General features: G+C 45.0%; 1 protein-coding gene across 3 annotated transcripts in view; it reads right to left on the bottom strand.

The window, feature by feature from the left end:
- LOC117235130 (TSC22 domain family protein 1) overlaps positions 1-16428 on the bottom strand; it is a 92988-nt gene that overhangs the window by 2366 nt on the left and 74194 nt on the right. For all 3 annotated transcript variants that reach the window (XM_033496876.1, XM_033496875.1, XM_033496874.1), the window contains exons 3-5: positions 6044-6146; positions 5111-5133; positions 71-229 (exon numbers count right to left, since the gene is read on the bottom strand). In XM_033496876.1, the coding sequence (XP_033352767.1) occupies positions 71-229; positions 5111-5133; positions 6044-6146 (285 nt within the window). The remainder of the gene's footprint in view (positions 1-70; positions 230-5110; positions 5134-6043; positions 6147-16428) is intronic.

Genomic DNA, 16428 nt, shown 5'->3' on the forward strand with positions numbered 1-16428 from the left:
TAAACAGAGTATTCGAAGCTATCGTGTAACGATACGACGCGATTTCTGATCGGTTCGGAACGATACGTACCAGGGCTAGGAGCGACGTCGTGATAAGGTGGCAGTTTATCGAGCTCGAGAGGCGGCCGGTCGGGTATAACGGCCACTCCACCGCCAGCTCCTCCTCCACCACCTGGGCCGCCGGCTTCTTGAGCGTTCGAATCCTCGACACCGACGGTACAGCAACTCGCTAGGACACAAACAAAAAAGAATATAGGTCCCACGTGAGCGCTCGGTCCTCTGGAAAATCCGTTGGCAAGGATCGTGAACGAAAGTCGCGCTCGAGTTTCAGTGAAGTAGGGCCGAAACCCAGTGGGACTCGAATCGAGACGAAGCTCGTGAAGTGCCAGGTGAGCTCGGACAGAATCCTGTTACGTTACACTGCCGGCCGTGCGTGCACGTATACGTACAGGCACAGGATCACGTGCATAGATATATTACACGTACCTATGTATACATGGACCCCAATCACCGCATTATGACATGAGCTCGCGTAAGGAGAGAGGAGAGGAAAAAAAGCGGTTATTTTCTGTATGGCCTCATTGTGTGCCCGTCATCGTGCTGTCATAGCGCTCACAGAAACGCGACAGGGTTTGGGGTGGATGGCAAGAGTGTAAGGGCGGGTGGAGGAACCAGGACGTAGAAGAAGGAAGGCAACGAGGGTAAGAAAGACGGAGAGAAAAGGGGAAAGAGAGAAACAGGGAGGGATGGAGAAAAAAAGAATTTCGGAATTTATAGATCAGAGGTGCCGCCTCGCGGTAAGTGGGTATGAGAATGCCACAGAGGAAAAACGAGATTATGGGAATCTCATGGTCGTGTCTCTCTTTTTTCATCGGTCGAGCTCATAACCTAAGCACGTACGAGGGTCCTCGTTGTCGTGATCGTCGTCCTGGTCATCGTTGTCATCCGGCCGGTGGTTTTCGTCGTTCCGAACTGTGGAGTCTCGGAGCAGACTCGCGCGTCACAGCACGCCTTGGCGGCTGTCACTTGCCAAGAGATACAGAGACTGGTTCTCGTTTATCGCGGTGCCCTTACACCAACGGCACGCATAAGTGTGTGCCCGTGCAACGAGTATAATCTTCTTCTTCGTGGCTCGTCTAGACGCTATTTTCTTCTTCTTCCGAGAAGCCACAGGCTCGGGAGGATAATCGCCGATGCGCTTTAACGTTTCAGAATGAAAAGCAAGGTGACGTACCCGAGGTGAAATTTAATTCTTCCTTTTTGCAATCGGCGTCCGTAGATATTTATAACGAGCCGTTACACCATAATTTACATAATTAGCATTTATGCATCGGCTACGAGATTACCTTGGTAATAGGAGCCGCGAATCCTCTCGCGCAAAACTCTTTCGACGCATCGGTTAATGCATTCTAACGAGCGCGTCGTCGCACTATCGGTTCATCGCGAGTTTCAACATTTTCATCGAACTAACGGATACAACCTGACGAGCCGAGAAAGTTATTTGTCTTGCATTATGTAAAGAAAATTGTTGCTCGTTGATTTGCACGGAGACACGCGAACCTGCTCCATCGGGACCAATTACCAGCCAGCTTTCCAACGTTTCAAAGATTTCAATTGCCTTCCCCTCGACCCTAATCAACCTTCCATTCATTACGAGACACTCTCGGCGCCTGGTGCTCCATCACCCGGGAGGATAGGCGTGCGCGACTTCATTTGCGCGCGACTGCCTAGAAATCCGAGTGCAATCGATTACATCGACGAGTGTCGACGGTAATCGCGTTATTTATCGTGGAACGCGAGTCTCTGGCATTCGGTTGGCGCACGCACAGACCGACGGTAATTCAGAATTCCACGGCAACCGCTGAGCCGTTTATTGCTATCGTAAATAAGACGGTGTCGATTTATCGGTTTGCCACTTGGACGACACCGTCCTCGGAGATCGGTCTTCGTTTATAATTGAACGTCGAACTGTCACAAAGATCTTTTCGTCCTCTTTCTCGCGCTCACGGTCCATGCGGCGTTCGAAGAAGGGAAACCTTAATCGCACGAAACGTTGTACGATGCGTATACAAGTTCTATGGGGTGATTACGCTGTGCTTTCCATCTATTTGACGAGGTGAGGTAACTGGACCCGTTTCTTTTCCAGGCTGTCGCTTCGGGTCGCCCTTCCGTGGACGCGTTAAGCCGCGTGATTTACCGGATTAGATGGTTCGAATATTAATTGGTCGACGGATGCATTAGTCCGGCAACTGGGACGCGTGAAAATCGTGCCGTGTCGTGACAGCGGGGGGCAAATGTTCTCCTCACGACCTACTAGATTCCAACGTCTATAGCCCCGGATTCTGTTTCCTGGCAGTCGTGCGTGCTCGTTACGGATCGAGGTACACGGTTCTGTCTGATATGCCTTTACCGGTCAACGCAGAACGTCGACGGTTTCTTATACCTCCTTATGCGTCATCATGTCAAAGAAATTTTCACTGATGCGAGAAAAGCATACCTTGGGTCTGACCGTTTATGGAATTCCTTGAATGACAGACGGCTCACCTTCGTATTCCGTGAATTTCGTTACCCACTCTAGATAATTTTGGAACGTTCGTAGAAACATGGATGCGGACAGAAAGTTCCCGCGACGGAGAATGGCGTTTTTTCTTGCGAAATAACGCAAATTAATTTTTTTCGCGTATAACAGATAGTAAAGAATATCCTCTGAACGAATACACGCGATCGTTGTCGTTGGTCTCTTCGAGGGAACAGCAGCTGATTCGGCGTATCGAGTGGAGGAACGCGCGATAAGCCGATTAACGCATTCGATTCACCTATTCTACCCGGCCCTCGAATCGCCATTGTGTCGCGTCGATCGTACGGGAACCTAACGTGTACGGGCTCTCGTCTTTTTTGTGCAACAGCCCCTTTCAGCCGTCCATTAACGCCTCTCTTGTCCGTTGGCATTTGCGGCGATTCTTACGCACGGTTGTACGCTTCAACGATGTTTCATTAATTCGTGCTTTTTTTCCTTTTCTCCTCCTATGAAATTGCCTGCCGCTGCAACATCACCGCGTGCGCGGTTATTCAACCAACCCAGTCACTTCCGGTCTACCCCTCTCGGTAGAAATTCCAATTACATCCATATTCGATATATACAGCTATAATTTTCCTGCTGACAAGTTTACATAGACCACGGATGAATAAACCCGCGGTGAACAGGCTCGCGACGTCGGCCGTTGTGGTTTTAACGTAATTAATAGAAACGGACGAAGAAGAAAACGGAGGAATCAAAGCCCGCGATTTCCCCGGTGTAAGAACACGTCCGCGGATGGTGTACTCATAATTTACAGCTTCCTTAAGCACAAATTTATGAGATCGTAATGAGAGTCTTAAACGTTTTACGACCTCTATGCTCTTCGGAATTCGGCATTCGTTTTTTTTTTTTTTTTTTTTTCATGTAACTCGCTCTCTTTTGCAGAATATGTTTGGCATTCCGTTATTGCCGCGATCTCATTGTTACTTACCTCTTTAAACAGCGCCTCTATTTCTGTTTAATTAGCCGAAGTCAAACCTTTCGATTAATTACTCGTCTAAATGTTAATCGCACACGATGCATTCGATTTGAGTATCGGGGCGGGAATCATTATCTCGGAAAGGGCTAATCAATTTCTCCACGGTAGACGCCTTTGGCGCCACTAGCAGACAGCGTTACACTGCCCCCGAGTGATCACGACGTGCCGGTGTGAAGGGCACTTAAGAAGCAAATCGTGGATCAGTGAAGAACGACGACGGAGTCCAAGGAGGTTCAGTAAAACGAGTGTCGGATAATTAATTCGGGTGACCCTTGTATCCCTCGGTCGGTAGTAACCTGCCCTTTCTCCTTCTATTTGCCCCGGTTCTCATCTCCGTTCATCCTTCCCAGCTACCCCGGGTCGGCTCGTAGCCGGCTCGTTCGTTGATCGTATCGTGCCGCGGGTGATTTTAAATCAGAAAGTTAATTAGACGCGTTTCACTGTCCTTTATGTCGCCCATCCGTCGTTGAGCTGAGCTATCCTTTACGTGTGCGCAGTAGCAGCAGTAGCATGAGTGCATCGGTAGCACAAGCTGAATATACCGCCGTAAGCCGACCTTCATTATGCGAACTAATTAAACTCCAATCGGTTCTGACACTCGACGCCACGGCACTACTATGCTTCTCGTTTGCACCAATCCACGTCATACGTCTCACGCGACTGTGAGGTCTGTGTGTCTTTCCTTCGACGGATCAAACATCCGGATGTAAGTACGTCTGTGAACTTTGAATGGAGGAAACTCGGGATAGTGATAGATTTAGAGATTGCTCGTGTTTCTCGGAGGAATCGAACTAATTTGTTTCTTCAGAATTCGGAGATTCTTAAGAATATCCTCCTTATACAATTCTCTTCTTCCTTTTTACTTTCACAGTGGCGTATGAAAATATTCGAACAGCTATCGTACGTCATGATGATCGTACTCACAAGTGATAATTACAAGTGATAATGATATAACACACGTATAATATATTCGTAAACGGTTTCTCGAATACTTTCGTGAGCAACTATACGTTTTTTTTCTTGGAGGACCTTCAGTCCTTATTGTCGATCGCGTTACACGTGGCAAGGTTTCTTGAATACAGATAGGTAAGGTTTCAAAAAGAGTGTTCGTACAAAGGAATAGAATGGAATTATTAGCAGGATATCATATTTTAACGACGGGGATGGTGGTTGAGAATGGGTGGAAGTTTGAATTGATATCCTGCTCAGGATTGGAATAACTGCGAGTCGGTTTGAATGTGACCCATCAGAGCTGGTCATAATCATAACTATAATTAAGGTCATTTGGTATGTCTATTATACTAATTTTCTATACCTGAAGCATAAATACTAAGCCGCGCTATTGAACGAAGGTAGGTCTGAGTTTAGTTAATACTTTTGCTTTAGAAGTAGAATATTTTTCATTGACAACGAACGTATTCCATAGCTGTACGTATACGTGATTATACTAAAACTATGAATATGTCAAACTCGATGAAAGATTTGTACATAATCTTGTTAGAGAGCTTAAATAAGAGTTCAAATTTTATAATAATTCTCGAAAATTTCCTTACCTCTGCCACCAGCGCTTTTCAATCTGTAACAGAGAGAAAAGAATTCTCCTATTAGTGCGAATAATCTACTTAACTTACGACTCGCCAAGTTTCATTAATAATGGTGTAAGTCGAAAGAAAGCATAACATTCCCGATTTTCCTTTGAGTTAGCGTGCTTAATAATAATAAAGGCAACCTGTATGATCCAAAGGCTAAAAGTAAAAGAAGTAACAAACAGTATAAAGGCCGTTAAATGTTATGTTCAGTGGAAAGCAATTAAAGACACGGCGTGATGGAATTAAGAAAAATTCGCATAGGATGGAAGTCTTTGTCTCGACTGTTGCAAGAAATGGCTCTCTATAAAGCTGTCTCGACTTCTCGTCATGCTGGAACGAAGGTGCCGACACGCAGTTAGGATTGTCTCTCGGTTTGCAGCACTTCCCTTTTTTTCACCGATTTCCTTCCCGGTTTTCTTTTTTGTCTCGTTGTTGTTCAACTCGGATTCAAATCGACGACCGATCTAGTTAGTAACCGGTTCACCCTCCTTATTACGGCTCGCTTCTCTCGATTTTGATGCATTGCGGGTAGGTGGTAATTTAAGGGGAATCGATCGGCCAACTGGATTCGTTCGAAGCCCGAGCTAAACCGCGATCGTTTCGCGAATCTACCTGATCGTCGATCCGTATCGAGAGACTCGTCTCGTTCCTCCTTCTTCTTCTTTGTATGGATTTCGAAAGCAATCTCACGGAAACCGAGCACGCAGGTGTTTACGTTCTCATATTTCAATTCGAAATTCCACGATCGACCGGATAAATTCTGCCTCTATCGTATCCTGATTGAATCCGCCGGAACCGCGGTTGAAAGTTCACGCTCGCGTGCAACCATCTCTTCGCGATCTACCGTCCCGCTTAATGAGAGTATTTCCGTGTATTTCATCGTATAATAGTACTGACCTTCGACAGTGAAGAAGAGTCACCATGACCACAGCCCCGATGCCAGCCGATACTAAGGACACTATCACTAGAGTCAGCACCCATCCGAGTTCTCCAGGAGCTTCTGTAAAAAGAGCGAAAACCAACGATTAGACGACCGCCGTTGTAAACACTCGGAACTGATTCTGTCGCGCCATCCAACCGTAACGATCTGCTATCGCTTCTTTGCGGCGACGCTGAAACGTCAAACGACGGTGTAAAAAGGTATTTTACCGAGACCAACAGTTCCATCGATGACTCTATTCCAGAACAAAAGCCTTAAAACGATATTCGGTTCCGTTCCGCTTCTATCCGACCTTTCTCGTTTTTACCCGCAACTGCGCAAGTGTCACCATTATCCGTGCTTCTTTAAACCTATCTTCCTTTCGTTTATTTCTTTTCTTATCAACGAAATCACAACCCGTGGAAAGTTGCTCGTAATCTTCTTGCCATTAATGGCGAGCCAAGTATTTAACCAGTGCGAGAAGTTTCGCGTGCCCATGCCACGGTATCTGGTAAACCCGATCGAACAAGCAGTCGAAGAACGTTTTCATAGCCCTTTTGGAGCGGCAAATTCCCCAGGGTGGACGGTTCCAAATAAATTAGCTGACGGTGGCTCGCGTGTTACGTTCGCGGCCGCGCGAGAAGATCCATAATTGGTTGGCGGTCGCGCTTGCCGCGTCCGATTTCCGCTCAGCGGGACATCCGCAGGGCTTTATTACGCGAGTTTCGCTGTTATTTCTGCAGCACACCTACTAACGTGTAAGTCTTGCTCGCTTTCCAGTCCGCGCTACTGGAAGCTCGATCCTCCCGAGTAACGAGACGCGAAATTATCGCACGACGTGGACGTAATCTAGGAACTGCAGCCGCGTTTAAAGTACACTGAAAGCGGCGGAGATCAAGCAGGTCGTAATCGAGTATGCGTGTCGCGATGAAATAGCTTACCAGTTCTGTAGATGTATAGAACGTTCCTTTTCGCGACTCGTTTCGAACAGTTTTCCACGAACCACTTCTGAGTCAAAGAAGTCACAGCCATTTAACCAGTTTTCAGAGCGCAATTCTCACAGCTCGCGCAGTTGGGACTGTCCGTTTTAACCGGTCGTCGAATAAGAAGCTACGATGCGGCGATTATTCTGTTCGACGCGCTCATTAGCAGTCAACTTGAGCCGATTCTTCCAGATATCTTAATCCTTTAATGAAACGTTTCTGCTTGATTCCCAGTTTAGGGGCTTAATCGGCAGCATTTTCCACGGAACGAGTCGCGCAGCCAGCTTTATTGCCCGCGCGATCGTAAATAGGCGAAAAGATATAATTTAGTTAAGAAGAGACCCGAGGGATTGGTGACGACGGGGAGAAAAGGAAAAGAAGCGAAATTTACTTTGACTCGTCTCCTTTGCATGACGAGGAGAATCCTTATTTGCGATAATCGGCGACGTTATCCGACTGGTTATTAAAAACGATCGAGTTTTATTTATTTACATACAGGATGTGTTCCAGGACGTCTTCATTTCTTGTGGCAATATTCTATACGTATATGGTCGATTAGTAAGCCAGAACGATTTAAGTAGCAGATTTTTTACGCGTGGTAGCTGTATGGTAAGAAAAATCAACTGTCTCGTCTGGTCTTTGGATTTTTTAGCGTACAGCAAATTGCGTTGGCTATTTAGCCTTGGGAGACTTTTTGCGGATCTTGAGAGGTTCAAGAATCGTAACTCTCGCGTTATCGAATATGTTGTTAATACATTTACATCAAATAGAATGTGCCAACTTTGTAGAAAATGTTGCAACTTCGAAGAAAATAAAAGATATAATTGGATCGAGCTCTTACGTACGTCTCGTTGCATCAAACGCGTATTGAAAGCCTGAGTAGCAAAACGATATCGCTGCTGAAAGCCTGTTATTGTACCCTGTTTATTGTATTTGTCGCGTCGTGCAGAAACGCACGCGTGTTTGAACTCATCGGTGTACCGATTGTTCGCGACAGAGGGAACACGAAAGGGTTCGTTCGAGAGGAAAAGAGGGGCGTTTGTAATCCGCTGCTGATGCTCGACCCTGAGAAATCACCGCTAGAGATCCACTCGTTCGTGATTGTCGACCGACCGAGCAACGTTTAGAATCATGCTTCATTCACGTCGCTGTTTGGGAACTGTTCGCTAACAGTTTCTACCCTTTGTCCGAGTCTCGACCTCGTTTCCTTCGACGTACTCCCGCAGGATGACTTGGAGACGAGTTTGATGAATTGCGCGCATTCTGCTCGCCCGAATAGCGATCAATCATAGAAGTCACCGCGACGCGTTGAATCTATTAACTCGAGACACGCTCGAGTTTTTGATTATTCGGAACGTTTAACTTAACTGATAAAGAATCTCCGGCGGACGACATTTTTAATACAAATTAATTTCGGCTACGTGGCTGTCTGTTCACAAGATAACGGTGTGAAATCAGACAGGGGGATGCCAGAGAAAGAACGTCGAACCGTACGAAAAAAAGAACTGGAGGTTAACACGCGAGCGTGTAAGTTTGAATTAACAGGTCGCATGGAAGCGCATCGAGAGACGAAAAACGAACGAGTCAGCCAGTATGGAAGACGAAGAGAAGACGAGGGCAGCCCGTCTATCAGTGTCACGTTTTTGACATGAACATAACCACGTGCACGCTACGGCTGATAACGGCTTACAACGGAGTTATCAATCATCTACAACGGAGCTTGGTCACCTAGGATGATTCGGGTTAACTTCGGGCGTGCAAACAGTGTCGCTATGCGTCCGGTTACAATGTTGTTTCGTACCATGAGATAAAATAAATCAAAGGAAAGAAAAAACGAGGAAAACAAGGGAAAAAAATCATTTTCGATTTGGGAACGTCCCTCATCTCGGATTCCCTGTCAAAAACGAATCAAGCGTACAAAAAGGGACACGTTTTCTGTCGGTGTTCGACCCTTTGTACGCCTGTCGATTTCGCGTCAACCGTACGAACCCATTCGACCATCGAACTTTTGGGTCCCAGCGACCACCTGATCTTGTATATTGTTACCTATTCATCGCCACAACTACGACGAATCATCGTCTTCCTCGTTGCATATTCGAAAGAGAGTTTGGTCCACTAAAATAGTTTTTTGAAGAAGTTTGACGAGAAAATTCTCATTACGAATAATCATAATTGTATGATCATCTCATTTTTTAAAATCGATTTACAGGCGAGAGCATGTTCTTCTTTTTAACTATTATCTTTGACTATTATCGGTATCTCCTTACTAAATCGATTTAAAAATTTTACGATCGAAGTAAAACCTCAAAATGGCAGACTCATTTCCTCAGTTGTAATAAACAGCAACTTCTGCCGTGATATTTGTCTCGCCGCTCGATCGTACGATCGTATTTATTTTAACGCGAGATCGTCCCATCGTTCGATCTTCGGCTGCGCCGGCAATTGGCCATTAACTACGGCAAACATTGAAACGACGCAGGATCTCTGCCTCGATATTCCAGGATCGTTTAATCTCGTTAGAGGAGTTACCATTCATCGACCGAATGGAGGTTTAAACCTCGTTCATGCACGATATTCCATCGATCGATCCTCCTTTAATTGCTATACTTTCCTCTACACTTCACTCTTCGTTCACCTGTTTTCATTATCTTCATTTATTTTTATATTGTCGGTAAAATACTTTTTGAAATCAAACAACTTTTTTATTCTCTTTATAAATTGGAAAATTTTTTAAACACGGTTAAACATATGGTATCCTACGCACTGCTGCTAAACATGCCGGTCCGTTGCGTATTGCGACATTAACTTCCACCAAGTTGCAATTTATACTCTACACACAAGACAGGGGACTAAAAAAAAAGGTACTTCGGAAACCGTAAAAATGGCACTATATTCGCAACAATGCGCCGTCTTTTGCATGCAGAACGTTACCGCGGCCACGCGCAGGAGGATCGTATTTATTCAAACGAGCCGATAACAAAACTACCGGATGGACTCGTTCCGCATGGCCATATTTTCACCATAACCTACTGGAACGAGTTCAGCGTAGACCCGACGAGTTTCTCCGGTTAATAAATTCGATATTCTTCCTATATTATATCTCGACCGAACATTCTGGTCAGTCGTTTCATACGTTTCCACATTTAAATTTCGCTGATAGTTCATTTCGTATATCTTCGAATACTTTTTTCCGCCTACGCATTCTCCGAGTAATTCGATCAACAATGCAACGTGTACAAGTTGCTCGAAGAGTTTTTGAAATGCACATACTCTGCTAACATGTGAAAGATGCGAGGAATGCAGACGGACAACTGGTATGATTTACGCTTGTCGTTGGTAACCTGAAAAATTCCCACTTCACGAGGACATTTTTCTCGTGTGCTCGGCCTCCAGGTCGAATTACGAGGTTCGACAGGTAGTCGGGTTTCGGCCCGTCATTTATCGGGCCCGCGTATAAATGAGTTTTTTCTCGCTTCTCTCTTTCTTGACCCTCTCTCGGCTGTGCACGGCGTTTCGTGGTCCGGGTAGAATCTAATTTTTGATTTGTAAGCATCCGTGGGGGGTCGACATGCACGAGGACGTGAACGCCGCCGGTACACGCATTCTCCGGTTCGATTTTACACGTGTTGCCTGCCACTGGCGACACTCGAGCCCGACACGCAACGAGTTCGCGCTTATGCGCTGCACGATTTATGCGAATATCGTCCGTTTCGCGGGACGAGTCTGAGAACAGGTGTGAAAAAGCTGAAAGAACGAGCCGTGATACACGACCACCACCGAGAACCGAGCCCATCACGTTATTGATAGTCCCGCTATCTCTTCGCTTAACTTGCAGTTACTGCGATAAATTACTTAAGAGATAAGACACAAAGATTACAAGATTTTTTTATTTTAATATCACGTTAGAACTAAAAAGTAAGTATTTTAGGTATATTATATTCGTTAAAAGTAAAATCTAAATTCTGTATTTCTTTCGAGTTCACTCATTCGTCTTCGTATCGTTCTAATCTCAATGCATTTTTTGTATCTATAATAGAAATGTTGCGTCAGTGAATAAACATCTCGTCGGATAAGATGGCTTTTCGAAACTTCTCTCTTGACACGGCTCGCCGTCAAACGTGTCATTACCGTTTCGCAACTTACTCGCTTTGAGATTTTAATTGAAAATTTTCACGAGACGCGAAAAAATTCAATCATCCGTCGTCTCAACGCCACCGCTTAACGAACCTACCATACGAGCGTTCCACAGTTTGTACAGTCATTATGTAAATCAGTAATTGCGGCGTTGTCCGTAAACACCTGAAGATTACACGAGACCGTTGTGATTCGATCGCAACGCCTTGCCCCTTTACTTTCTGCTTGTAACGCACCATCATCCGGTAAATCGTTAAATAGAAAACTGGCGAAAGGTGTTTCGAAATCTATTACGCAAACCTATTAATTTCGAGTCGAATCACGCTTGCCCCCGCTTCGTACGCACGTGAGAGATCAGATTCGAACTTTAGCCAAGTATCGTCGAAACATTAATCATCGGTGTCGTCTCGATACGTATCGACTCTTTGACAGCCTATATCCAGGGTGCTTTTTATGGATTATCCAATATGTGCTTTCAAGGTTGGTTCATCGAGTTTCTCTCTTCATTTTTTCATTTTGCAGATCGTGGTAGTATATTACAGAGTCCTTCTCATCGACTTAGGTTTATTATTAATAAACAACCTACCAGAGTGCTTTCTTCGCTCATAAGGAGGTAAGAGCGAGCCGTGGACAGCTGCCACGCTAATTTCGAATACGAATATTTTCTCCGACCCATTCATGCAAAATTACTACGAGACTTAATACGCCTAATTATAGCAACTTGTCATTATCTCTCTTCGAGAACATCCTTCGTTTCACGGACGTCTTTCGCGCGGCAAAAATTAAACCTTTGGTCCGTGCGAAAAAAACGATGTCCTCGGTCCGCGCTATGGTAATTAGAAATTTACCGTAACTTCTTTTTTGGTTGACACGCGTCGAGATTTTTCCCACCGCTAGAAACCCATGTCGTCAGACCTTTTGCGAATGATTATTGTACGAGACTCTTCTTTTAATATTACTTTCGTCCTTTTTCTAAAAACGGTACTCCTTGCAACAGTAATAATTACACATCATCGAGTGTGGATGTAATAGTTTTAACAAGAAATTCTATAGGTCGTAATCGTCTAAATACCAACGACTGATCATAGTAATTACCGCGAGGAATGTAAAATTCGTGGAACAAGCATTGTTTGTAAAATGTATAAAAAATAAAATAACCATTTTAGGGCGTCCCTCGTGCCATTAACGAGAACTCAATCAGCGTGGCCAATCTTCAATGAAATCGCTTCCTTGAACCCTGCGGTCGATAGTATTTACCTTTATTACCTTTATAAATTTGTAACTGTAACTTGTAATCTGTAATAAGGTCGGAAGTAAACCGAGAACGAATCGATTGATCCGATCATGGAATTTATCGATAACAATTTCATTTCATAACTATTCAATACTCATAACAATTTCGCTAAAACGATGACGGCGATCGTATTCCTCGTGCTGTAAGTTCATTCAATCGGATTACCATTTTGTTTCGTCAATTTTCTCGTAGCGAGTTCGAACCTCGCGGTTGCCGATGATTGCACGCTATTCACTCGCTTCCGCTTTAATACGGACTCTCTCCTCTTCTCCGTTTACCTGAGACTCGGAGAGGATTTGCTTTCGTCTTCCATATTTCACACGACGTTTAATTACGAGCGTTTATCATGTTGTCAGCGGACCGTGGCAAGAAAAAAAAAAAAGACTCCCATTCATTGCCGTGGCGCATTGTCGCTGATTACGCGGCTGGACGATGTCGCGCGAGTAGACCCTCTAGTAGTCGGGTATTCAGTTAGTGACAAAATAATTAAGCACCGAACGCCGCTCAAAGGCCAGCCTGCTTCCACGAGCCGCGATCGTTGAATTACGACTCCGTCGGCTAATTACCGAGAGGAGTTACGCAACTGTTGCTTGTCCGCGTGTTCGCGTACGCTGCTCATTAATCATCATTAAGGAACGATTCGTGTGTCCTGATAACGTTCCGCGAGAAGGCTCGAGCTCTCTCTCCTCCGAGTCGCGCGATGAGATTTCGCGACGTAAAAGGAGAACGTTCGTGAAGACCTCGTCTCCCCGGTGAGAATATCCCTCTCGCGCATACTATTCAGTCAGGTGATGTAAACGCACGATGGATATTTTGAAAACTTTTTGAAGACGTATAAATAGCGTAAGATTAGTTTGTCACGGACAGAAATAGAAAGTAAGAGGAGACGAAGTACTTTTTTCCATGCGTTGCTGGTGCTAAAATTGTCCTTCGGACTCTTCGACTCCATCCCCTCGTTACAAAACACCGCTCTATCGTGATTTCCTTAATCGCGTTTCATCTTACAAACAACGATCATGAAACGACAATTACCCTCAGCGTGCCTCTCGATCCGCGATTTTCTAGACGCCCTAGGCGCCTCCGGTTCGCTTAATCACCCTCAAAGGACCCAGCAAGAGCGATACGAGCGACAAGTCTACCGGATGAAAAAGAGATACACGAAGAACATAAAGAAAAGGAACAACGAGATCCAGCGAGAAAACGAGCAAGTGGAACACAGAGAAGTGGTCCACGAGAGAAGCACAGGCGGACGACGGAGAAGAGGAAAGTCGGCAAAGGTCTGAGCTTCCCTCGAATCAGCAAATTATACCGACCGATATGCCGCTGCTTCCCGGTACCTATCCACCGGCGTACCATCAATAAATATGTCATTAACAACAATAATTTATCCGAGGAGTCAGGCGCCGCTGATCGCTCCAGGGCCTTGGCTTCCTCTGGTTTTGTCGTTTTGCAGTCGCGCGCACGTTTAAACGCTCGTGTGCGCCACAGGTCTGGCTGCTTGCTTGGTGATAATTGAGCCGTCGCGTCGCCCGCCACCGCGGCAATTTTAATCGGCTTCGGTTTTTGGCACCGCGGGCGAAATCAACGATCATCATCCCTACTGCCGCTGTTGGCCTCCTTTCACCCCGACACACCGCTCTTATCTCTATTCGGTCTGTTCGAGTCTGTACTTCCCTTAGCCTCAGGTATATACCGTTCGCGATCTTCTTCTCGCGATGCTCTCCGCCTTCGATTCTACTCTCGTTTCTCTATTCTTTTTCTATTGTCTGCTACTCTTTTCTACTCTCTATTTCTTTTGTCTTTTCTCTGTTCGTTCGCTCTGGTTGTACCCGTGCTATTTGTTACTTTTCCGCGCCATTCGGTTTGCTCGTTTTTACTGTTAATCGCGTGCTTTGTAAGTGTCCGGGCCAGCGAGCTTGCATACACCGCGGCTGTCGACCAGAGAAAGGGAGGGCCGACAATTACGCGCTCTTAAGTATATTTCATCGGTTGTTTTTCGGTTCGTAACACGGTCTCTTTTCAGTACGGTCTATGAACCGATCGGAATTCCGGGTCTTTTTGCTTCACGGCCGCGCCGCGGTTTCAGAAAACGTTACCTCTGCTCGAGCGAACCAATCGATTTTCTCGAGTCCTTTCAGCCTGATCGATCTTTTTTGAAAAGGTAACGATCCCTGTCTTGAGACGGCGTGAGCACGGTCGACGATCTTCAGCGTATATCTCGTTACTTTCGTTTCGTCTCATGGTAAAATCGACTCTTTGTGGTGTTTTCTTTGCCAGTGATATCGATGATCACTGGTCTTGGTTAACAGCGTGCACTTTCGAGGAAAGTAGCCAGGATACGCCGTTAACGAGGATGCTTGGTCATCGTTACAACATTGTAGAGAGCGTCGCCTTAAAAGGTGACACTAAAATTCGCGCGATTATTCAAGAAATTAGTCGGTTGGTCGGTCGTAAATAAAAGACGCGCGATCGAGGATTTTAAGAGCGTCGTTCGATAGGCCATCTCGACTACCTGATGACTCAATATACTCGCGGCTTCGTCCAATTCATTATATATTCACGACTTTATCCTCATCCGACTCGCTACCATCTGAAAATAGTCGTGCGGAATAAATCAGGGAAACCGCAAGTATGCCTAAGCAATTAAGCGGACCGCAGAGGATCTTAATGTCTTAATAGCGATGGGATTACTGTTTTTTCCTCGAACGGTCGATTCATAAAACTGTGCCTGTTTCAAGAATTCTTTGGTTGGAGTTATTAATCGATGACGCGTATTTCCTTTTAGCGGTAAAAGGTTTAAATTTCGAGAAACGAGAATTCGTTTCGCCTTCGTTGCCATCCTTCTTTCTTTTTCCTTTCCTGGTGGTATCAATTAAACGAATAATGAACGAAGTGCAATTACGTCAGACGATTCGAAGATCCGTAGAAGTTAATTGGTTTCGACGACCGGCAATTTTGCTTTCGCACTGCCAGTATAAAATTTAATTCATTCTTTATTTACGATCAAATTTTTCTAGATAGACACGGACGATTAAAGAGGAACGAGATATACGACGATGGTTTCGAGGGTGAACGTAGCTCGACAGCAAATCACCTTTACTCTCCCCTTTACGAGCTTTCGAGAGCCATGGGCCAGCACAAGAATGTCCAGAGGGTCATCAGGGACTTCTCCTTTGCACCCTGCGTCGCGCATCCGGCTATTCGGTTGTCAAAAGATATTTAAGCCCTGTGCTCAGTTCCTAAATGCTCGTGTAAACAGATCGTGTACCGAAAATGACTGACGAATGTTCTTTAGAATTTACGACGTTAGTTTCTCGACGATCGACGAAATTGTAGGTCTATCGGTTTATTTTCCGTTGTGTCTCGACAACATCATTTTTAATCTGTTGCTCGTTTTACGATATTTATAAAATAACCTTTTTGCTCAAAGGGTATCCTGTCTCGACATTTTTAATACTTACTAATAATATCGTTACGAAGCTTTAAATGAGAATGTATTATCAGCTTCTTTATCTACACCTTTAGATTCAATTTGTTTACATTCCTGGTTTGCTTATTTATATTCGATTTACTCTTTTACCCTAACAATATCATTGATAATATATAGCGGACGTGTAAAAGGGACTGCTGGAATTATTTCCCAGAAGAAACGAAAATTAATTACCATCTTAGTCGAAGTTAATCACCAAAATGAGAATATTCGGCTCCAGGCATGGCCATTAACCTTCGTGTTTATAGCGCCGTTACCACGGTTTTCGATAATATTTTCAACAATGCAGGCGACTTGGCAGGTATTTCGATGAAATTAGAAGTCAAAGATCCTCACGCTATCTGGACCTCGACGCTATCGAGGCAGGCACACTTCCCCGAGACACGTCGTAATTTACGCATGAGACTTTCACCGTTAATCGTTTCGACTCCCTTTCCTAAAACGATCTGCGGCACCGAGCCA

This window comes from Bombus vosnesenskii, unplaced genomic scaffold (assembly GCF_011952255.1).
Source record: "Bombus vosnesenskii isolate JDL3184/JDL3185 unplaced genomic scaffold, Bvos_JDL3184-5_v1.1 scf7180000013314, whole genome shotgun sequence".
Lineage (NCBI taxonomy): Eukaryota > Metazoa > Arthropoda > Insecta > Hymenoptera > Apidae > Bombus > Bombus vosnesenskii.